Source organism: Microchirus variegatus (assembly GCF_963457635.1).
Source record: "Microchirus variegatus genome assembly, chromosome: 2".
In the NCBI taxonomy this organism is placed as follows: domain Eukaryota; kingdom Metazoa; phylum Chordata; class Actinopteri; order Pleuronectiformes; family Soleidae; genus Microchirus; species Microchirus variegatus.
Window position 1 is genome coordinate 38,393,951 of NC_139803.1, and position 25,795 is coordinate 38,419,745.

At 41.7% G+C, this 25,795-nt stretch overlaps 1 protein-coding gene across 1 annotated transcript in view; it reads left to right on the forward strand.

Moving 5' to 3' along the window:
• Positions 1–25,795, forward strand: part of nrxn2b (neurexin 2b) — a gene marked incomplete at its 3' end in the record, with an annotated part of 516,377 nt that overhangs the window by 168,400 nt on the left and 322,182 nt on the right. Inside the window, exons 4-5 of the mRNA XM_083910752.1 lie at positions 7,431–7,732; positions 21,415–21,438. Of these exons, the coding sequence (XP_083766878.1) occupies positions 7,431–7,732; positions 21,415–21,438 (326 nt within the window). The remainder of the gene's footprint in view (positions 1–7,430; positions 7,733–21,414; positions 21,439–25,795) is intronic.

Below are 25,795 nucleotides of genomic sequence, written 5' to 3' on the forward strand. Positions count from 1 at the left end.
ACCTGGAGCCATTGGTTTTTCAAGGGTTCTTGGTAACACTTATGGTTCCAGTAAGAACCATTTTGATCCAGAGAACCCTTTAAAACCCCTTTCCTGAATAAAGGGTTTTAAAATGGTCCTTGGTAACACTAGGGTTCCAGGTGGAACCTTCGAGAGACTCAACAGCCGTCCTCTGTGATAATAGTCATCTGCCAAGAGGTCCACTGTGGCAGAGAAAAGAAATCACAAAAAGACAAATCAGGAAAAACAATCTGAAAATGGGACAAATCTGTGTTGTGTGGCCACAAAGCTGCTTTTTCATAGCATGTGATATTGAGCTTACAAAACGCATTGTTTCAAGGCAACAGGCTATTCAATCCCTACCCTTTACTATACCTTAATTCATCTTGAAGAACGTGTAACTCAAACCACAGCACCGATTATTGGAGTATTGGCGTATTAAGCCCAAGCAGAAATAAACATTTCGACAACAGGAGCATTGGTCGCCAAGGACAGTCATCCGAGCCTCGACCTGGCAACCCTCGAACCGGCTGACCTTTCAGCTGTGAGCCGCTCGAACCAGACGTGTCCGATGAAGCTGTAGCATCGTTCTCTTCTTCTTTGGTCGGTATGCGTCCTATTCCCAGCGTCCAGATACTACAGGAAGTAAACCAGGACCTTTACAGTAGCACTGGATCGCTACAGAACAGATTTAGTATGCAAATCATGCTGGATTCTTTCCTTACAGAAAAAAACGTGTTTCTATCTCTTTTTCTTCTTCTGCTTCTTCTTCTTCTTCTTCTTCACCACCTGCACACACTGCGACCTTCAAATACTGTCAATCAAAGCAAAGGCACAAGGGATTAAATTAAAACGAACGGTGTGCTCTTAAAATATAACCTGCAGCTACATTTAAAGGTAGAAGACCAAAAAAAAAAAAAGTCTAATCAAGTGTCTGTATGCCAAGGGCTTTTGAAATGTAAATCTCCACCAGCACACTTAGTCATAGGTTAGATAAAAGTCTGCGGAAACGTTGCAGATGTGACTTTACTAATAAAGTCAAGTGAGTAATTAGAATTTTAGAGACATACACAATGTACAGGTTCATGAAATTTCGCCGCGCAGTCGTGACAGTCAACTTTTTAGTCAGTCAAACATTTAAAGGGTCATAAAAAGAAGCGACAGAGACGATTAGAGTGAGTGTTGTCATCATTATATTACCTCACTGCGCTCAATATTGACAACTCGGCTACAAAAGAAGCACTGTAAATGGCCTGGTCACTCATTCACTGTGTCTTAACAAGCAGATTTGTTAAAGTTTGGGGAGCATCATCAGTGGGACAAAGAACGTTGGCCTTCAGCAAATGAGTTGGGCGAGACAAGACAGCACATTATAGCTCCTTCATTACGGGATAACCAATCAGTCTGTGGATCGATACATACAGTAATCACCTGCTGGTGCAGAGGACGGGGAGTGGAGAGGAAAAATGGTAATGAGAGCAATGTTTCAGAGATTCATTAGTGTATTCACAAAATGACCAATGTGTTTATCGAGATGATGCATCCGGAAGAGTTTGGTCACCCGTGTGATTGTTGGGACATCAGGGTCAGAACACAAAGAAATCAATCATTTTCTACAGTACAGCGTGGAATCATCTTGTGGTGCACTGTGTTGGTTTGTCCATTTTCTCGGCTAATATATTATTCCTCCATAAACTAGAGAATTTACTCAAACTGGACTGTATCGTTTAATAATACATCTCAACTGAGGATCAGCATCATAATTAAATCGTCCAATTTGTTAGTCGGACATATAATTATACCACTGATTTATTTGATAAAAGATTGTCATGTTTGACTGTTTCTCATTAGTCAAATGAATCAATTAAGGGTCATTTTAGTGTTTAGCTAAAGCTCCTAAGATCCTTTAATTGTTGCCATGGCAACAGCAAAAGTCAACATTCAAGATGTTCTAATTCTGTAAAAAAAAAAAACAAAGCAAGTGTTTCTGTTCCAAATGTTGGATGACCATGTGAAGGGCTTGTACACTCTTAGAAATAAAAGTGCTTAGTAGAACCATATAAGGTTCTTCTGCTTGTCCACATAGGAGAACCCTTTTTGGTTCCCCTTAGTGTTACCAAGAACCCTTTTAGAACCCTTTATTCAGGAAAGGGGTTTCAAATGGTTCTCTGGATCAAAATGGTTCTTACTGGAACCATTAGTGTTACCAAGAACCCTTGAAAAACAAAATGGTTCCAGGTAGAATCTCAGCCCTTGTAGAAGAACGCTTTTGGAAAACTTATTTCTAAGAGTTGTAACTGGAGGGTTGCTGGTTCACAACCCTGGTAGTTACAAGGGTCCCTTAAGTTTGAATTACAGAATCACAATTTGATGCAAAAAATCGACAAAATCTAGTAGTAGTAATAGCTGCCACAGTCTCGTGATACACAGCTAAACTAAACCATTGGTTTTGAGCATCTGGCTTTTACTCATGGGAGTGATTCACTGTCCTAAAATACCACATTTGTTTGAGTTAAGGACAACTGACAGTTTAGATTTACTGTATGTATGAGAGGGAGACCAGGAAGGTAAGATCCATGAAAAGTCAAAGAGGGAGGGGCCGTGGACATCTGAACAGTCCATCAATCATCCCACCTCAGCGGGTCTGTCCCCTGCTCCGTCTCACCCGCCACTCTCTGACACCGGAGCTCAAATCTCGACACCACCTCATCCTCTGGAACTCATTTACTTCTTTCCATCCTACAGAAATTAGCTTTTTCTATCATTCCTGCTCATTAATCTATCCTCACTTTTCTCTTTGCTTCCCCGAAACAGCTGCAGATATGAGGCATTTATTGCGTCTCGGTGGTCTTAATCACCGCCTAAGAGTAAAGAGTGGCGTCGTCCTGCCTTTTATGACAAAAACATTGAATTTTCATCCCCAGCAGTTCACAGGACTTTGCCTGTGCCTTGTAGCCACAGCAGGACACTGCGCCTCTGTGTGTGTGGACCCCAGCAATCCCACGTCGACGTTATGAAGCAGCATCAAAGCGTTCACACGGCCCCCACGCGTCCTACCGCTCCTCTTATCTCACTGTTTCTCCAAAGCTGTCGGACACTGTCTCTGTGGGGCAGACGGTGGCGGCGGCGGCGCTCGTCGGGAAGCTAATAGAGTGCGACTGTATGTGTGCAGTGTGCGCGCGTGACACAGTGAGAGCGCCGAGGTAATGCGATGTGACAAATGGATTTTGCATATTTTCAAAAGCACACGCACACAATTCTCCTTTTTTTTTTTTCTTTCTTTCTTTCCTCCTTACTAATAGCACCTAACTGCCAATATGTAATCCAATCGTCATAAAAGCTGCGTGTTAGGCTTCATTTTTGCGTTGACTAATGCACCACACAAGTTTGGATGTAGCCATTCATGCAGCTCATCTTATTAAACCTGTTCCCTGCCTTAGTCGGAGCCAAATCCAATCTAATAACACATGCTGCACTGCACTTTTATTACTGTGATGTCAACCAAAGACTCGACAATGCTACTCGAGGAGGAGCGCAGACTGTATTTTTTATTTTTTTTGTTCTCCAGACTTTTTTATCACCGTCGATGATGATGTTGTTGTGTTCTTCCACGACTAGGGACACGTGTAATAAATATCCATAGATCAGTGTTCACTGCGGTTTGCAGAGAAGTGAGATTACATACTTGTTTACACATCCCGGGGCTGATTTTCTCAAGTGAAGCTACATAGCCGCCTTGCCAGTGCAGTGCGTGAGTCGTGTATGTGTGAGTGGGTTTGGAGTGGGTGTGATGATCCATGTCCGGGGGCTTTGATTACACTTTGGGTGGAATTCCATCCTCTACCTCTGCTCGTCCTCCCCCCCCCCCCCCGTCACATGGAGAATTGACACCTGCCTCAAAAACAGTCAGGAATCTGCAGCATAATACTCTGTTGTTGGTGCTGGTAAGATCGTGGCATACGGCATCAATATGTATAGCCAAGTACATGTGTGTTGGAGCAGGACAGCATATAAAACATGTAGGACAGTGTTCCCACATCGTACCCACTCCAAGGGCCTCACACGACGTAGACGCATCGGCTTTTTCGTTAATGCCCTCGTCTGCACACGTAGGTTGAAACCTTCTTGCCTTTGCAGCAAGAAGACCCCGGTTCCCTGGGTTCGAGACCCGGTTGGAACAAGGAACTTTTTGCACTTTCTCCCCGTGTGTGTGTGGGTTTTCTCCGGGTTCTTCGGCTTCCTCCCACAGTCCAAAAATTACTTTAAATTGACCGTAGGTCTGAGAGTGTGAGTGTTTGTCTCTATATGTGGCCCTGCGATGGACTGGTGATCTGTCCAGGGTGTACCCCGCCTACTGCCCTATGTCAGCTGCACAACACCCCCCGCAACCCTCCAATGTAGGATAAAGAGGTAGATAATGGATGGATGGATGTCGGTATGGGAGTTACACATCAATTTCAAGTTTGATGTAAATCCCCAAACCACTTTACGTATCAACCCGATAAAGAGAGAAAAAAGGAGTAAAAGGAGAATGAATGCTGGCTTTTTCTGTCTCGTTTTGCTTTCTCATGTTGGTAAGATTGCTTCGCCTTGCGCGCAGGTTTGTATCACTTTCGACCCCCGAAGGACCTTTTGACGACGAAACGGTCCATTCAGTCGTCTCAGCGATATCAACCACCAGAGGAACGTGACATTTAGTTAATAATAAAGACGCCATTATGAGTGGCTAAATTTCAATTGAGTCGTTGCTGTAATGTAGTCAGGGCCTGCGTCGAGGTTAATTGAGACCTTGACAGCACTTTGGTCTCCGCTTTGTGCTTGTGTGTCTTTTCTTACCTCTGGTTTCAGTGTTGGGCTCACGGGCTTTTATGTAAAGCTATTTGATCTGAGTGAAAAGTGTGTACGTTGAGTGTGTGTGTGTGTGTGTCACACGAGTGGGCACCTCTGTGAGTGAAATGATGAGATAGAGATGTACAGGACTTTTAAAAAAGAGAAAGGCATGTATTGCGACAAGCACATATTCACGCGGGGATGAAGTGGTCTCAGAGGAGTTTTTGTATTAGTTTTTGTGCCCGAGATTGAAGTGATCTTCTTCTTCACTCCTCCTAAAGGAAGACAGTGCTCAGTGCTTTACTGTATGGAGGACGATCACCAGCTTCTGGGAGCATACAGGACATGTAGAGGATTACTGAACCCTAAGTGTATGAGTGTGTGTCAGTGTTGTGTCCAGTCTTGTCCTGCCCTTTCACACAGCTCTATCTCAACCTTCCGCTCATTAATCGTAACACAAACAGAACAATATTTTGCGTGTACTTTATGCAGCTCGTGTCTCTCCGTGTTCCATTTTTCTCACCGAGCTAGCGGAAGCAACCGCAAGCTGTTTGTTGCTTACTGTTAAAAGCCCGCTCTTTGGAAGGGGGTCCAGCTTTAATGCATAATTGAAAATGGTTGCTGTGGTCCATTTGCTGTGCTTTTTATTCTTCTAGCATCAGCAAGACAGACACCGCCACGAGGCTGCTCCTGGGGATTTACTTCGTTTTGTTTTTCTTAATGACATTTTTTTCCCCCCCTGCATCTCTTGCTCTCTCCTTTGGTGCTTTTTTTTGAGTCACACTTCAATTGAGATAGCTCAATTATTTATTTTTTTATTTTAGCCAAAATTGCTTTATTAATTAGCTGCCATTTGTCCTTCACTTCCCCTTTTATTCCTCCCTGCAAATGTTTGAAAGAGAGCTCCATCGTCCATGTTAATGTTAGCAGTTAGGATGCCACTTTCATAATGTCCCGTGCAGCAGTTATTCTTTAAATTGGTATTAATAAAAATTGTTAATTTGACAAGCACAGTCCATAGCTGTCAAATAGACACACTGTTGTCTATCGACACTCACCTGAGATTGCTCCTGTGGCAAAGTCGATCCCTCATGGGATTTGGCTTTCAATCAGTCTGCCACAGGACCGCCCCCCCTTCGAGGAAATGCACTGAGTGATTTTGCTGTAATGGAACTTCAGGAAAAACCTCGATCTGAAGATTCACCCATACAGGAGCATCTCTGCCACCCACTTTTCCTCATGCCTCGGCCCTAAACCTCATTAACTGAGGCTGATTCCTCAAACTCAGTCCTCCCTGGGGGAAGAAGAGACGAGGGGGGGGGGGTGAACCCAGGAAGTGGAGTAGCACTTTGATCATGGCTCATGTTGGGGGAACCAGTTGATTTGTATCACCGGCAGACGGGGGAAGAGTTATTTGAGAGATCATGTCACTGTGTGCATCACTGCTTTGGCCAATGCCACAGAAACTGATCATTTGAGTCCTGGGGATTTTCAGTGCTGGTTTTTAATGATTAACCACAGGAAGCAATATATCCTGTTAGAATGAAATCCAAAATGTCTTTCCTCGTTTACTTTTGCATCCACACTTTGACGCGTCAGTCTTGCGAGTGTTGCAACAGGTGTTTAAGTTCCTGACAGATGCACATGGTGTCCTCCCCCTGCTGCCGTTAGACCCCAGCAGCTTCGCATGTGTCTGTTGTACAAACTGGCTGTTTTGACTGGTTGTGTGTGTGTGTGTGTGTGTGTGTGTGTGTGTGTGTGTGTGTGTGTGTGTGTGTGTGTGTGTGTGTGTGTGTGTGTGTGTGTGTGTGTGTGTGTGTGTGTGTGTGTGTGTGCACGGCGCTCGCTGCAGTGGGAGCTGCTCATGTGTTTAGATTGCAGACAGACTGACAGGCATTAGCAGAGTTGTCAACACATTCTCATTCCTTCCTTCCTTTTTCTCTGTAGATTTGTTGTTTTCCTGCTATTTTTTCCCCGCTCAAATCTTATTCTGACCGACCTGTTTGCTCTGCTCTGACAAACTAATTATGTTGCACATAAATCATTCTATCGCGAAGGTGTTTCATCTGTTATATTAGGGTATTTACGATATTATTATTTATTTTAAGATAGTAAAACTGCCTCAGATAGACTTGAGATATCAAAATTTAATAATAATGTAATTTATAATGTGCATTTGATCAATTTTGCCCCCTAGTCTGGACTTTCTTGCTTATTTAAACCATAAAAGTGCCAGAAGAGAAGTGTTTTTACCCATTTTTCCAGAATAACTTTCAATATCTGGCAGTTATTTACAATTTACTGCATGTTAAAATAGTGTATTAACAATTTAAAATGAAGAAAAACAAAAGGTTATATTGAGAAACAACACTAGTTGTATATGAACACCAGCTTGTGCGTGTTAAATTTGAAATACGAACAGTATAAACATTATTTAAAATAACTTTTGTTTGAGTCTTTGTCTCAATGTCCAAAAACAGGCCAAACAATGCAATATATGCATTTAAAATGATGTTTATTTGGGAGTTAGTATGCGTCAACTGACCATCTATAATACTGGCGTAACCTTTTCTTTCTTATCTGTTATTTTGTTCCTCCAGGTAAGGAGGAGTCGGTGGCCACCTTCAAGGGCAACGAGTTCTTCTGCTACGACCTGTCGACGACGCCGATCCAGAGCAGCACCGACGAGATCACGCTCTCCTTCCGCACGCTGCAGCGCAACGGACTCATGCTGCACACGGGGAAGTCGGCCGACTACGTGAACCTTTCCCTGAAGAGCGGCGCCGTTTGGCTCGTCATCAACCTGGGCTCGGGGGCCTTCGAGGCCCTGGTGGAGCCTGTCAATGGCAAGTTCAACGACAATGCCTGGCACGATGTGCGCGTCACCCGCAACCTGCGCCAGGTAAACACTGTCTCCGTAAACCCAGGGCCACCGCATATGGAGTGGTGCCTCTGTTTGACCTTAACTCTGCTGCTTTATTTAACTCTCTCTCTCTTTCTTTTTCCAGTTTTTGTCTCGTCTTCCTTCTCTCCTTTAACAGGCGTTTCTTCTTTGCAGGCTACACTCGATGCTGTGTTTTTGTTTGTTTCTCCGGAAAATAAGCTCACCTTGATGTGCAAAGATCATTCCAAAGCAAAGGACATAAAATTCATTACATCCTAAACGATAATAAGACGAATTATAATTAGATTATAGTTAACATGCATGAAGGCAGAGTTAATAATCGCTATGCATATTAAAGGTGCGGCAGAATAAGTGAAGAAAAGTGTTGTGCTCAATATGTATGCACATAATGCACTGGGCTACACAAATAGAATGCACCCCAATTCATCAAAGGTGACAACGCACTTATACCCTCTCTGAACAAATTACCCAACACATCTTTACAAATCTTTAATCGCAGATAATGGAAAACAAAAGAGCACCTGCAACCTGCAACGTACGAGCATGAATCAGCGGGTGGGGGGCGGGGGGGGCAAGCCTGTGTAATGTCGCACACAGAAACACGTACAGTACGTTCTGCGAATACTCCAGGTCATCAATTGGCAGTTGCAGATACCGGCAGTGAGATACGATCCATTTCACTTAGACCTGCCGTGCTTACTTCTCCACATAGTTTTGGGAGGAATTGTAATTGGAATGAATGTCTTGTCAGACCTAATAATGGCCATTGTAAGCAGCCTTGAATGCACAAAAGGGCCTGATGTGAATGCATTAACACAAAGATGGTACATCAGCTTTTTATGGTTAGCCTGCAGATGCACCCACTGAAAGTTTGAATGCAGAAAAACAACAGGAAGTAGCAAAGTCCTGCGCTTACTTACTTACGCTTATGCGTCCTATTAAAAAAGGAAGAGCTTGAGTGCAAAAATAATTCTAAATGTGGACTAAGTGCTGTTAAATTATGGGGGAGGGGGATCACGCAGACCAGTGTGCAATGTCTTTCACATCGCAAAAATAACAAATATGTTTCAAATAATAAATTAGACATTGAAACAGTCCGGAATTTGTGAAAACAGATATCTTATATGCATTATGCCACGCTTGCCTTAGGATAAGGGGGTAGTGATCACACACTCACAGACAAGCACTCATACACAGTCGGGGTCAAATATGTTATGCTGCAGAACTGTGTGTGATCACCAGAGTGAGACTCGCGTAATGAGTTTTGGAAGCCAACAGGATTTTAAAGATTTACAGCGTGCGCTGACCCGCCGACCACCGACTGCACCGCAATGGCCATTAGTGCAAATGAATAACACGAGCACGTACGCATGCTAAACTGAGGCATTATGGTTATTTTCAGCATATCTGCTTGTATCGCTGCGCCATCCGTCTGTGTAACATGGCTGTTATAATAGCAACGCAACTGGAACTGCACAGAACACAGTTAGGCAGGGAAGTCAGAAGCAGGTGCATCAGGCTGTTGAGATGATTTCCACTCACTCACATGGCAACTTAAATCCCCAGTGGATTATTGTAATTGACCAAACAGGTAGCAGAGGTGTTAAAGAGCTCTTTAGGTTTACACGGGAGCATCCCCACAGAGAGACACGAGGAGCCGACGTATCGACGCCATCGACCACCCCCTGACCCAGTGTTTGCTCTTGAACTGGTAACCGCTGATTCCGTGAGCTTGTACACACCAGTGCACACGGGAGAGACGGACGTGTGTGTACATTATGCTTAAATATGACAAAGACAATGATTCAGGGGAAATCTTAATGCTGTATGTACAGGATGTATGAAGACTGTTCATGTAAAACAGAGATACTTCTTAAGTGCGGTTAATGATAAATAATAAAATCTACACAGTACTTAAGATTTAATGCCACATGTAGAAAGATTTTTTGAAAGTAAAAAAAAAGAAAACAGCATGAATTCTGAGATTTAAGTCAGAATTCTGATTTTCCTCAGACTTTAATCTCAGAATTCAGACCTAAATTTATTCTGTTTTTAGTGAATTCTGACTTTAATCTCAGAATTCAGACTTAAATGAATTATGTCTTAATGAATTCTGACTTTAATCTAAGAATTCTGACTTTGATTTAATCATTTTAACTTTAATGAATTCTGACTTAATTGGATTCTGACTTTAATGAATTCTGACTGATGGATTCTGACTTTAATCTCAGAATTCTGACTTTAATGGATTCTGACTTTAAACTCTGAATTCTGACTTTTATTACAGAATTCTGACTTTAATGTTAAAATTCTGACTTTAATCTAAGAATTTTGACTTTAATGATTTCTGACTGTAATGGATTCTGACTTTAATGGATTCTGACTTTATTCTCAGAATTCTAACTTTAATGAATTCTAGCTTTGATGGATTCTGACTTTAATCTCAGAATTCTGACTTTAATCTAAGACTTCTGACTTTAATCTCAGATTCTGATTTTTTTTTTTTACGTGGCCCTAATCCTCTTCCTTTACCAATACTTATGTAGTGATCCTGTGCATTTTGCTTGATGTGCATGAGATTACGTTATGCTTTCTTGACCAGAGGTGTGGATGACTATCAGGGACACCGTGATGTCAGACTTTCCACTACTAAGACATTACAAACTGTCACTTAACACTTAAATACACTTAGACCACTACAGATAGTTGTCAAATACCATGCACGTTGTTCCACTCCCACCATGTTCGGTACAGTTAATTACATTACACAGTTAATTGTGTCATCTCGTGTTAAAAAGTACACACAAAGACACACTGACTGTTGTAGCTCATAGAGCATCATGCATGAAGCCTGCAGTCTGAGCTGTGAAATCTAACTGAGGTTTCCGTTACAGCCTCGTTTGTCTGGAAAAGTCTCATCCACTTTGTCTGTTGTTCTTCTAACACTGAATAAGTTAATCCTCTCACTAACCAGTCTCTCTCTCTCTCTCCTGTCTGGATGTGTCTATCCGCCACAATACCTGTGCATTTGTCAGCTTTGTGCAGGATAAAATGAAGCAGACAGATTTAGGTGAGGTGATAGGGACACTCCGCCAAGAGAGAGAGAGGAAAAGGAGAAAGGGGAGGGTGGTGGAGGGAGTAAGGAGAAATCGGTTATGCTATGTGGCCAATGACTGATCATAGATTCAGAGCTCCCCTTGGTGGCATCTGGCAGTACTGCGAGAGAGAGAGAGTGTGTGTGTGTATGTGTGTGTCTGTGAAAAATAGTGTGTTTGTAGAATTTAGCTAATCCCTGTGGTATTCAGTTGCAACGTAGACAAGGACACACGCTCTCTCCTCAGTGTGAGTCTCTCCCTGCAGTGCCCCATTCATCCCTGCACACGGTGGTTAGCATGTCTATTTTACCTCCCTCTCTTCTCTCTGACATTATGATCTGCTATCATGTCCATCTTATAGACTTCAGCACCAGTGACCATCCTTGGTTTACACGTGCCGTCTGAGGCAGGAAGCGAGAGCAAAGACAAAAAAAAAGATGATGTCAGGATGTCTTGGGGAAATGATCCGTACCATACACTGCACCAAACACATTCACACTGTGAAACTAGGTCAAATATTATGCATGCAAGGACACTGTAGTCAGCACTGCACGCTGCAGAGTTAAAACAAAACCAGATTATGCTTTTTGCTTTTTTAACTTTTTTTTTAGTATTGTATTGTATTTGAAAGCTCACGAGGCAGGGCAAACAAAAATCAGTTGCTTTGTTCAACATTTTTTTTTACATCATAAATATAAAAGCAACAAACAAATGATATTTTTCACCAGCCTTTAAAATATCATCGCGTAAGCATCATTAGTGTAAACCACTTCCATGTTTTATTCCAGATTATATTATTATAGAAACGCCGTGCCAGGAAATGTGCGGCACGCTCCGCTGAGAAAGTACAGTAATGTATACTTGTGTACTAATGAATTCTTGGAGGGCAAACTTTCCCCCGTGTGAATGATCACTCAAATCAGCGCGGCCTCAACATCACACGCCAGTTTGTTTGTCTGCGTCTGCAGACAATTGAGTCCCACGGGGGGTGGAACGAGCGCAGGCACTCAGAGGAAACACGAGACGCACACCGGCAGGCCAAAGGAGGCGTGTTCTTCTGTGTGCGTCTGCGTTTCTCATGAGAGGAAGAAGAAGAAAGTGTGAAAGAAAGATTGTGTGCACACGCCGAGTGGGAAATGAAGTGTAGTCCTGTCATCTGAGACTAAAGGAGTATCAGAACAGCGGGAGGACTTGAGGGGGGAAAGGCTGGGTGAGAGAGAACAGTTTGTTTCTCATCTGTGGGGGGAAAAAACAAGAACACAGGGAAGTTTTCTTTAGAAATGAACTTTAAATCCCCCCCATCGTGACTAAGAAACATATATGACACCCGTGCCTTACAGAGCTGTAACAATAAGCTCAGCCAGCATCTTGAGCGATGGACCTGTGAACCCAATCTCTCTTTGTTTCTGTTTTTCTCTAGCATTTCCATTTTTGCGTCAGTCATGCTTTCCTCTCTTCTCATTCTCTCACCTATAACACTATCACTCCCCCACTTTGTCTATGTGTCTCCCCTCCCTCGCACACATCCCTTTTCCATGTAAGTGGATTAATGAATGGATCAAACAGATGTTTTATGTCCTCTCAATGAGGCACAGCCCAGAGTTCAGCCGCAGCGGCAGACGAGCTTTGATCCTGCACAGAGATCGGGTTCAACAAAGGTCAGGTCGAGAATTGTAATGCGTCACACATTAGCGGTGACCTTTATGAACCGTATCACAATCCCTCGCTGTATTCTAATCTCTGAGAAGGCTGATATCTTTAATTTGCCCAGGGCTTAGCCCTCTTCACAATGAGAGGAATGTGTTTATGTTTTGTTTTTTTTCAGTCTCTAAAAGGGCAGTCATATCGGATTTTTTTGTTTTGTTTTGCAGGCGCCTGCTTCACAGGGAGAGCTGTGAATGACTGCTAATAGAAAATATATTTAACCAAACTAAAGCCACAGTAAGTTACATTAGAACCAGTGATTATTCAATTTTATTTTATGTATTAATAATGTACATGACAAAAAAAAAAGTTACTTATGATAGAGAATGGCATTAGATCAACCCTTTTAACACAGTGGTGTCAAACGTACGGCTAGAGGGCCAAAATCGGTCCACCAGAAGGTCCAATCTGGCCCACATGATGAATTTGTGAAAATTCTGGAACTGAAATATTATAGTTTTTGTGCCTTTATAGATCCACTATGATCTGTAAGTTGTAATGCAAATGTGTAAATGGTGAAACTTGCATAATATTGTTGAAATTGCACTACTAAGGTTATTAATCTAATGTTTTACTGGTCCAGCCCACTTGAGATTAAATAGTGTTGTACATGGCCCCCGACACCTAACCCTCAATATGTTGGTCTGGAGTGCTTTTGCCCATTTTCCCAGAATAACTTCCAATATATGGCAGTTATTTACAATTTGCTGTATGTTAAAATAGTGTATTAACAATTTAAAATGAAAGGAAAACAAAAAGTCTAAAGTCTTATTGGGCCAAAAATAGGCGTTTTTCCAACTCTCCTGTCTAGCAACAAAAGACGCCAATTCTAGTGAAATTACCGCAATAATCACGTGCTGGATTTACTGTGCAACTTGTTTTCTGATAGCAAGTGTCGTCTGTGATGCGTTCGATGTTAAAAGGTTAAAAAACAACAACAATAGAGCATAAATATAGTCATTCAGCCGAGTACACAAACAAAACCACATCAGATTCCAAACTTGTAGCCTGCGTTCATGCATCTCATACATAATCTAAAGTGCTGCTGCTTAGCTGGATGTCTTCACACTGACCACTCAGCACTTTGCTCACACAACACTTAAGCCGTTTCACTCAAACGCTGTTTTTATTACAGAGTAATGTAATAAAAAGTGAAACCTGTGTTTAAACACGGACTTTTTCACAGACTGAAAAAGCTGTGGGATTTAGAAAATGAACCGCTGTCACAGCTCGGTAGCTGCCGGATCATTAGGGAGAACTCATTGTCATTTATTAGTGTTGTAAGATTGTCTCGGCGCATTGTGATCTTCCTAACGTATTTATCCTTGGATAAAACACACTGTAGCCCTTTAAACTCTTCAGTCACTTATATTTTAGTGTCTTTTTCTTTCTTTCTTTCTTTGTTTTTACTAAGACATCACTATATTTAAGAGTCACAGTTTAACTGTGGGAGCATGATTCATACGAGATGACAGAATGAGATCAGACCTTCACGGCCTTCAGTCGATACCAGAAGCCGGGGCACTCCCCTCCTCTTTCGTGTCGCTACTATCTCCACCTCTCTCAGTTGTTCAGATTGTTTTTCATCAATTTCTGCAAGGCATGATCAGCCACAGTTACCCCCCCCCCCCTGTCCTCCTCCCTCATCAGTCCAACCCTCAACCTTCCTCCTCCAGTAGGCAGCCAAAATTCCTAAGAGAGAGCCAATCAATTCCCTCTCCTGATCCTTCCCTTCCCTTCTCATTTTCACTCTGTCTCTCTTGCACATGCTCGCCTGCAATTTGTCACTTAGCAACTGTGTGTGTGTGCTGTTGAGTGGTGAATCATCCCTGGCTGCAATATCACAGTGGTTGCATAAACCCCTTTCCTTCCAGCTAAGTATTTTTTTTTTGACAATATAGTGTCATATAAAAAAAAAATGACAAGACCCCGATTCAACAGCTTAAATTATAGGCCCTTGTGTCTTGGTGTTTGGAGAGTCCAGTCAATCCTTTAATCGATATAGTCCAAGCTTTAGTAATCAGGTTAAACTGATCAACAGAAGCACGTAAAAACTATCGAGTGAAATTTTTTTACTCAAGCTATTTTAATCTGGAGCCTCAGGCTGACACGTCACGGCCACCCTCGCGCACACATTTTTGAATTAGCTCGTACTGTTAGCATTTCAATAAGGTCAATATAATGCGTTTAACATAATGATTGACTCTTGCTGCCAAATTGAAAATATCTGGCAGTGTGCAGCACACACACACACACACACACAGAGGAATACACCTTCATGGTGACAATGTGGGTTGCCATTCAAAGCAGACGGGGTTAGTGGATTTGTTTGTTGTGCATAATGACATGCTAACACCGCTGTAATCCTTTTTCGGCTTTACTGCCAATTACATGTTAAGTATTTCCAATTTAATCCAGCTGTGCAGTGAAAAGCAGACGTGTAGTTTGATTTACTTATTCCCCACGTGCATCTTCCCCCTCTTTTTGATCAGAGACCTGAAACCTGAAGGATAAAATCCTGCCCTTCCGTCACTCAAACTCCAAACACGTTCTGCTAAAACGTGGCCGTGGCTGTTTGACACCATCACACAGAGATTCTGTGCATTTGACGGCGGTAAAAAAAAAAAAAAAAAAAATCTAATTTGCATCACATTTCTACTACATTAGCATGGCTGCCTGGGTTCCCACACTCAGTCACTCACTCATCTACCTAATTTGCCACTACCTGCTCCAGCACTTTCATGTTTATTCATCCCACTGTCTTGTGGACCCCTAATCGGATAACAGATCTCTGCGCCATTAGCACATTCAAACGGGTGGAAACAGGTCGCGAGACGCTCGTGACACTGAGGCGTGTTTCGATATCGAGAGAGAGAGAGAGAGAGAGAGAGAGAGAGAGCACATGACAGGAAGAAAGGTGAACTTAAACATTTAATTCAGACCTGGTTTTAACCTTTTTAAGATGTAGATAGACAGTGTAAAAAGCACAATGTGCATCCTGGACACATCTCTTCTGACTGCACGTGATCTTACATCCATGAGCTGCATGCAAATATATGCAAATTATGTTTTTTGAGTATGTGCGAGTGACCAACTGATGCAACAAAAAGAGTCAGGAATCCCACTGCTGTACATGAAATAAGAATTTGAATCATTAGAAAGTCACAGTGGCTACAAATAAACCCCACATACATTATAGGTGCTGAGAAGTTTAAAAATACCGTGAAACAGCAGTGGGTCAGAGGAGATCGGCTGAGTCGGCACATTGTGCCAGCTTTAGGTCCAGACTGGAGCCACAAACCACTCTGGGAAACAAGCTTACGCTTAACATTCAGTTTATTTTTCCTGAATTATGTGTTTCGAGAAATAAGTTCATGGACGCCATGGTTCTAGAGGAAAATAAATAGTGTCTTTTAATGATTAAATAATGTATTCAGCACAGTCAACTTGGAAAGCCTCTATTTACAGAGTGTGGGGTGCAGTGGGAGGTCCTATCAAGTCCACTTCCTGGATAATCCTGCACATTCTAACGCAGTTTATAATTAATAATGCACTGGTTGCATTCAGATCTGCCATGTCCATGTGTGCGTATGATAGGATCACTTATAGGATGGTTGTTAACACCAGGTCTGAACAGGGTCAACAGGAGAAGTGACCCTTTTTAGAAAAATAGTGAATATTTTATGACATTTAATGGCTGCAGTCTGCATCTGAATTGGGAAAGTGCAGTCCCTCACTTGTCCTTATCTTGCTTGAGTCAGTGACTTCTGATAATTCTCTGACTCTTGACAACATCACTCAGAGAGTAAAGGCAGTTTATACACATATTAATGCAGTTAAGATGATTCTGAGAAGGAAAAACATCACACTTTTACTGCTGATGTATTTATCACGTCGTGAATGTTCTCTTTATAACTGTCTTTAAATTAGAGCGAGACTCACTTAGTTTGTTTTGTTTTCTTTCTGCTTACCTTATTAAGTCTCCCGAACAAAAGAAGAAAACACACCCAACACAACGTGAGGAGCTTAAGTATATAATTAAGAAAAAACTATATTCGTGTTCAGCTGCCACAGCTGTGTGCTCACACACTGAATCAAAATGCGTGCAAGTTAACTGTACCTTTTTCGACGTGTTATTAATTTCCAAATTGCGTTGCCGTCTTCAGTGAGACGAGCCCATCTGTCTGTCAAAAAAATGGCGACGAGAGCTTGCGAAACAAAAAACAATACGATACAATATCACTTTGTTTGTGTGATACTGATGCAGAGGCGTGTGGTGTTTAAATTTTAAATGCGGTTAATTATTGAAGAGATGCAGCAGTTGCACTTGTTTGTCATTGGACTTGGCCACGCCCTGAAGAGAAGGAAATGGCCGCCATTTAGAGAGAGAGAGAAAGTCAGTCACAGATGAGGAAATAGAGATGAGGATGATAGGAAGCACAACAGAAAAGTGAATTATGGCCATCATCTCTATTGGAATACAGAATATGTTGTACTGCAATTTCCATGCACACCCACACTGTTTGTTTGTGGTCTCCTCTCAGCTGTAATTGCAGTGACATTTATATTTGCACCTGAAGTCTGTCTGCCAGTTTCCATTACTTGGAGCCAGACTTGGAGAGAGGCAGTCTAGAGTGAATGCTGGATGATTGGAATGAACGCGGAACCAAATGTACCTGAAAGAGCAATTTTGAATTGAAGCCCAGCTGCACTCAGTCTGACAGGGTCACCCACAGAGTGGCCGCGTTACCGAGGACAGCTTGTTGCACCACGCATGCACAAAACAGCCAGCCAGCCAGATAAATGTAATATGGACTGACGTTGTGCTTTCATAGTTTGCAACACATACTGAATTCCACGTGTCACTTATCATTAATTCATACAATACAATGTCTGCCTAATGAAAAATCACCTTTTTTACTTTCCCTCCGGCGCCGTAAAAACACCACTGCACAATAGGAAGTTTATCACTTTTTTTTTTTTTTTTTTTTTTTTTACTAAAGGCTCAAATTGGGAAATTTATAGGAGAATGGTAATCGGTCTTGGAACTTTCTCACTTACAATGATGAATCTATCTGGACTGGGTATCTTGGCTCCAAACGCACTCTCCATTGATCATTTTCACAGCTTTGCCATTAAATATTTATTCAGCTTATTTCGCCTGTGGCCGCAATTCAGTGGCGTCCTCCGTGACAGGTGTGTAAAAGATCAGCAACTCAACAAAAAACATCATTTTACATCTCGGCCAACTCTCTCGCTGTCATCCCGCAGATTTCTCTGCACCCAAACTGGGCGACCATTCACAGCTGCAAAGCATGGAGAATGAATTAGAATGTAAATAGTATACGAGCATTAACTCCCGCTCCTACTTAATCCCCCCCCGAATATTTGCCAACGCAGGATATAAATACTTCTTAGCCCAGAGGTGGCTTGAGGACATGTGCTATACTAAGTTGTTTGTCTGCGCCCGTGGTTGTTTCCATGACAAGGATCTTTATCCTTCACCAGTAAACATCGGCACACACACGGCCTTCGTTCTCCCACATGGGTCAATTACAACAGGGATGATGGCGCTGGCTGTCACAGCAGGAGCTACAGACGTGTTTCGCTTTTTTGAGGACAAAATTTGGAACGAGCCTAGTGTGGGAGAGGAACCTAACTGTGAGATGGTAAAATCGACAGTGCACAAAGGGATGAGCTGGTCTGTTTTTGATGATCCGGCGTTCCTACTTTATTCACATCCTCTGCTGCTAGAGTTGTTTATCTCCAAAAATCCTCCGCTTTATGTATCTCTCAGCGCTCTCCGCTGTTGTCAGCCCAATGGATTTCCGTTTTACTACACCTCATATATCCTGCATCCGTCCTCCGTCACACACACACACACTTCCTCCTTGGACGTTATGAAGTGCAACAAAATTGGCAAACAGTGACTGAAAACCCCTTTAAACCCAAACCAGTTACCCAACCATTCTTTCTACTGTGCGATAACAAAAAAAATGGAACAAAAGTTTAATTTACTGCACGATTGATTTTTGACAATGGAGCACCAGTTCAAGAGTGTTCACAGCTCTCAAGCCTGCATTGAAAAATCTGACTTGTATACTATACGCCTCTAGATCTTCTACACACTCGTTTCAGTGGCTTGGTTCACTACGTTTCTTTCTTGTCTGGCAGTTTATTCAGACGGTACTGTCGGCGCCTAACTTTCCTCACCTCCACTCCTGTGTCTTACACCCCATTTAGACTTATTTACAAGACAATGATTAGGGTTATTATTGTGTGGGTAATTTACTTCCCCAATAACCTACAAAGCTTCACCAACAGAGCCGCAAATCAACGTGAAAACGCGTCGAGTCAAAGGAGCAAAGAAGAATTTTAATAATCAAGCCAAGAAGTAATTAAGTGAACAATTGGGTCCGTGTTCATTTTCTATGCACAATTTACATCCGCTGTATACCATGTTTATCCTAATCTAAAATGAATATAAAAAATGATAAATCAAAAACTAATTAAGTCCCCCCCAGTTCTTACACAGGTTATAAAAAGATGCACACTCCTTATATTGTACAATAACTATTAGTCAACATGTTCCTAACCTTCTGAAATGCACTCACTACTGCGATGTAGACGCGCGTTTTGTTCTCCAGATAATGCAGACGCCATCCATAAAGAAGTCCAAGTGTAATGGATTCCTTTCATGTCCGAGCCCCCGTCTCACTCACAATGTCGTCAACGTTTGAAGGATATACTGTACGTTTTTTATTTTTTCCCACAACACATCTCAGGGCTGTTCTTTCAAAAAGATCTGAGAGATAACGGGAAGTTCAGGATTCAGACAGGAACGCCTGAAAGACGTCTAACACTTACAGAATTCAGAGTGTTGTAGCTCTGTTCTCGAGCCCTGCTGTGTCCCTGACCGTTGATGAGAATCACCTTTCTAAAAGTAAATAGCAGACGTTGTCAGGGTTCCACGATCATCAAGGATGTTCACATGTAAATATGACACACGCACTTGCTCAAAGTGTGAGAAACTCAATATCTCAACTGCCTGACCTGAAGCTTTGCAGCTACATGTTTGTACGTAAACAACACATATATACATACATACAAAAAGTAGGAATAATAACAGTTTGGCTAAAATAAATAAAGTATATAGCAAATATATTCTTACAAGGAATAAAAATAGACAAAAATATACCATATTTTTCACTTTACTTTGACGTCATAAACGACGACAATAACGGACGAGAGCATGAAGCATTTTGTTTTGTCAATGTTAGAAAGCAAAATGCATTGAATACACCTGCCATACACTCTTAGAAATAAAAGTGCTAAGTGGAACCATATAAGGTTCTTCCGCTTGTCCTCATAGGAGAAGGTTCTACCTGGAAACCTTTTGGAGGGTTCCACCAAGAACCCTTTCAAAACCCTTTATTCAGGAAAGGGGTTTTAAAGGGTTCTCTGGATCAAAATGGATCTTACTGGAACCATTAGTGTTACCAAAGACGCTTTCTTCTGGAAAGGGTTTTTCAGAAGCAAATGGTTCCAGGTAGAACCTCAGCCCCCGAGAAGGACCCTTTTGGAACCCTTATTTCTAAGGGTTTCTAAGGGTTTTGTCCACATATCAGCATGTCCAGATACAGTCACCCACTGCTGCTGACAGCTTCAACTTTCCCATCAAGATCCAAGATGTCCTCTAGATTTCCCCGCTGTCCGGAGGGAAATCTCAGGCCAGATCCAACTGATACAGATATTTTAGCTTCGTCAGCTGCCGTTTTGCCAACGCGTGCAGCAATGGATCCACTTTCAGACCATCGGAACTGCTGTTTGTTCATGTTTGTGCTTGTGTTATTTGGTGTAGAATATGAAAAATAAGCGTATACAGTTGTTCTCTTGAATTAAAATAACTAAATGGACATTTCTCCCTCTTTCAGGATGCTGCAGATACCAGGAGCATCAGTATAATAATGTCTCTCTTCTCTCTCTGACCTTTTCTTTCACGCTCCAGAACATGCACTGTGTTTATGTGTTTATATGTCTATGTCGTAACTGCTTTAATTTGAACAATGCAATAATCCTTTTCTGTTTTGGTTTTGTAGCCCGTTACTTAATGACTCCTCGGGCGGGGAAAACTTTGCTCAGGGATTTTGCACCTTTTTGACATTCATCAAAACAAAATTGGCCACGCCCCCAAAACAAACACCACTGACCACGCCCATTTTCAAATGGACTACATCCCGACCACGTCAGTGAATACTAACTAATACTGGTGTACTTTTCTCTCATATCCTCCTCCCCCCAATCAAAACAAACATCCCCATCAAAACTTCCCGAACCCCCCTCTGTGGAAGTTGATTTGCTAACTCTTTGTCTCTTTTACTAACAACAACAACAACAACAAGCTTCAGAATTCTTCCAATTTGATTCTTTTCATTGGTGAATTTTCTTTTCCCTTTATTTACCTCTTATGATTTCCAACGACTAACACTGTGTCATTCACGGAATGTGAACCATCTGTTGTTTTTCTCTACTTAACTTGCAACTTACATACTAACAAATGTATTGTTATCCTTTTATCCCTTTTGTTCTTTATGACTTTATTTTATTAGACGGCCCTTTAAAGGAAAAAAAAAAAAAACGAAGAGTTGCTTTCTTTATTTCTTTATTTGGATGTTTTACTATGAGCAATAAGAAATTCTACATTCTTTTTTTTCACCGAGTTAAGTCACCTTTTTACAAGGAGAAGTTGGTTTTGCTGAAGGCAAATTTTCAAATCTCTTTCTCTCTACGGCCTTTTTTGCGTTTTAGGTGTGTTTTCCTTAAGTTTAAGGTTTGTCATTATTATTTTTTTCTTTCTCCTCCCCCTGTTTTCTCCTGAAGCACGCAGGCATTGGACACGCTATGGTAAACAAACTGCATTATATGGTAGATATCATTCTAATTGTCTTATACTTTGGTTTGCCCTGGGTTTTCCGTTACCTCTTTCTATTCTGTTTGCTTTACTCAAAGTAAAATCCGTCATCAATTCCAAGGTAGCTGAAAAACTCCACCTATCTGTTCTTTGTTTTTCTTTTTAAGCCCTCTCTCTCTCTCAGTATATATATGTTATTGCTTTTCTTTATTACCATCCAGTTCCCCCCTTCCTGAAAAAAATACGTTTTCATCCAAAGAGGTCTACCCAAAAATCTTACAAAATGAAATTTATGTTTTATTTGTTTTTGTCTTTTTTTTCTCCTTCCTATCCGTATGAAGAAATAAAGAATCATGATGCAAGATTTTTTTCCTCAATTAAGTATGGAAAGAACATTTAGAGTTACCTTTGTGTTTTTTTTTTTTTTTTTTTTTAATCCTTCTCCCCCCCCTCCCACCCGTGATTTATTTTCTTACTCAACCCTGATTAAGTGTGTGTACACAGCAGGCTTCTCAAGCAGACAAACAGCTTAATGTGGCAACTCCAGTGAAAGGAAGTCAAGTAGCAAAATAAAAGGGTTTGTTATCGTTTCCACCAACTTCTTCAACAACCCGAGTGGAATGGCACTGGTGGGACCGTTTAGCCGCGACGCCTGAGCTGGACCTGTTATCAGAGCCACCTGTTATCCACGCTCGCCGTCCTGTGCTTTATGGAGTCATGAGGAGTATTTACAACTCCTGATTTAGTGGCCAATGGCTCCACTGTAAAGTAGGCCCTCAAATGAGGGCTTGATCCCATTAGTGACCTCCGAGTGATTTATGATGGAGATTCTCAGAGCTCCACCTGAACACACTCTGCCATCATACGCACCAACGTGTGCACTTAATCAAGCGCTTTAATGTGTCAACAGCCTCCTGAACTCCGGGGCCAGACATGAAACCAAAAAGTGCTGATTTTTTTTGGGCTCATTTTGATCCTCAATGAAAGTGCTGATTGTTGTGCAAAAATAAGCAAAACACCCTACTGTCTAACGCCGTAGTATAGGCTCTTAGTTTGAAAAGCTGTTACTTGGCTGAGTGAACTTTAATCCAGCCGGAGCAGCGCAGTGGTCGTGCACCCTTAGCATTCACATGTAGTTGTTATCAGACTTACTTGCTTTCTCTGGAGTTCTCCAATCAATACATGAAGCACTCTGCCCATTGATGCGGAGCATAAAAGGAAACTGCCTGAGTAAATCTGAACTGCGTGCCATCGACCCGTCATTAACACTAACACTAACTTATATTTCTTGTACTTTACTGGCCTCACCCCTTGCATGGAGAGATTTTAACCCCCCCGTCCTTCCCAATCTCTCTTTTTTTTTTTTTTTCCTTTTTTGATATACAGATTACATTGAGTATATATGTATATGTATATATCATGGCTAACATATATACATACATATATCAATTGTCCTAATATAATCAATATAGCCATAAAACATGTTAGCCGCACCCTTGTTGTTTTGTTTCCTTCTTTCTTTCTTGTTTTTTTAATATATATTTTGTTACTTTTATGAGTTTAACTTCAAAATTAACTTACTAAAATGAATAATGACCTCACACCTTATCTTAAAGTAAAGAGGGGAAAAGTAAAGAGGGGAGACAGATTTTCATTTTCTTGGTGAGCAGAGGGATTGATGCCCTCGGGGATAAATGTGGCCGATCCATCAAAAACACATGACTGTGCACAAACGTGTTCATTCTTGGCTCCAATCTGATAAAATCACAGCTGAACTGGAGGCTCAATTCCAACTGACCAGGCTACTACAAGACACTGAGAGTTATATTATTAAATATACATTTCCTTTGGGTATAAACTCACCAAGACAAATATCTCTCCTCCCCCACTTTGAGTTTTCCTTAATCTTTAAAACTCCCCCCCCCCTCTCATTACCTTTGGTTTCATCTGTGATTAGTGACATTGGTTCCCATTCCCACTTCCACCTTCAAACTGACAGTATCCAGTGGCTGTTTTGCACTCTGTCTGCATGTTTTTCTCTCGGCTAGAACGTCTCCACATCAGCTTCCTCACAGGGTGTAGATGCTGCTCTAGCCCAGCACGTGTCAGTCTGTTGTACACGTGTTTCATTTTATTTCTGTTGCATTTCTGTACATGAAAAAATAACAATGGAAATGTTTTCCCTTCCCCCCCCCCCCCCCATTTGTCTGGTGGACGTTGTGCAAATCTATATTTATTTCTCCATTTCTGTCGCATTTTGCCAGATGTTTTGGTTTGTTTGTTTGTGTCACAGTCCATTTGTGTTGTGTCTAAGGTAACTCCCTCCTTCCATCCCACTCCCATCTCTCCATCGAAGTGCATGGCTTGTGTGTGTGTGTGTGTGTGCGTGTCACCCCGTTAACTTGGGTGGATTCATTTTGATTCTTCTCAGACAAAAAACAAAACCCTCGTCACATGAATTAACACATTCAGTCCAATTCTGGATCCGGTTTGAGCAATCGAATTGCAGAGGACTTTTCAAGAATCCTCGCATTCTTATTCCACTCCAACTAAATTTACTAAAACAGTGTTACTAATCTACTGTTTGAATCAAACCTTTGTTGTAACTGTACTAACAACCATTTTTGTGTCTGACTCTCCCTTACTTACAAAAGTACTAACCGATTTCGTTCACCATCCAACCCTTTTCGGCACAGAGCAACCCTAACCACAACCTTCTGACAAGTATTGCCAACACAGCACTCTGCCCCTAACCCTCCCTCATGTCTTTACTAACCTAGGGATGTAGCTTAATTCAGGTTATTCTTTACCACAACATATCCCATAGTGATTTATTGAAAGACAACGCCCGGGTAATAACTTGCTGCCAGACACCTATTGAAGCCCACTGCTGGAGGATAGCCATTTTTTTTCTATTTCTTCCTTGAGCATCCTTCCTTCCTGGGGGTCTAACGTTCACCTCTACTGATGGGAAATGTGTGCATTTTTTTTTCTTGTGTGAGTTGTGAATACAAAAATGTAACACAAAAATTCTCCCCCCCCTCCGAAAAAGACGTAGCGCCGACAATGGTAAGTGATGCGTGGCCAAGGTAAGCTTGATACCGCGTCTCTGCATGGATTGTCATGTTAATGTGCGACCCGATAGGTCGATACATATAAGTCAGATATCGCTGACAAAGGAACTTCAGACAATGACAGACAGCAAAGGAAACATGCTGAAAACCACCGCTGTCCTTGGGAGGTGTATATGTGCCTATAATGTAAATTCCCTCCTGATTCTTGTAAATTGATGAGTGGATGAGCTAAGTGTGCCTTCAGTGGGTTGCCAAGTATGTACTGGGGGTGTCCTTGAATCGATTTGATTTCCACGGTTCGAATTTCTCTCTTTTAGTGCAGATGGGTCTGCCATGTTTAGACTTATCTAGTTTAGTCTCAGATCATTGGTTTTATGTCATGATAACTAGTTTAGTATTTTTTTAAAAGAAGTCATAGAGAGTCATGGAGCTCCGTGTTGCTCTGAAGGTCCTGCAATTCGTTGTTAAGGCCAAATGAATCTGCTCTGCTCTGACCTCCAGTAACATTTTAACCTTGACATTATCATCACACATTGAAGGCAACACCTTTGTAGTAAGATAAGATGTTATTTGGTTGCGTGGTTCCAGTACGCTAATGAAATCCTTAAACCCAGGGTTTTCCCACCACTGAATAAGGTCGCTTGCCTGATGCCACAAACACACGCCTATAGCGCTAGTTATCGCTTTAGCTCAAGTTGAATTTTGAGGAAGTTTAGCTCCATAGCACATAGTTTTACACACCGTGGTTTTCTTGACGACAGCGCGGACATTTGGAGGAACATGACATATTTCCATACAGATGATTGTCAAGTTTGGTCAATGTGTCGCCCCAAATCAGCAGTAGCCATGGTTACTGTTAGTTGGCAGCAGCTTCGGGTTAGCGGGAGGAGGTAACGTGTAGTCGTCCTTCTCCTCCAAGGTTAAATCCTTGATATCTTTGCTTTCAAAATTCAATATTGTGACTTTGTTCTGGTCAATATTCGATATAAAATTGTGAGTCCCCTAGTATGTGCAAGTGTGTTAGATGTGTGGATACAGTTGTGGATCATGTTAGTCATCTCTTAATTCAGGTATAGTATGTTGTTTTTCCTCATTTCAATGAAATCAATGACATTTCATGCGGCAGTATAAGCTGGAATCGTCTTGACCCTTGTCCAGAACCGCTCAATGATCCAGTGACACACTCAACTGAGCACACTGCAGGACTCCACTCAGAGAAAACGTTGTATTTCATGGGAAGACCCATAACAGAAGCTTTATTATTCTCCAGGTAGTT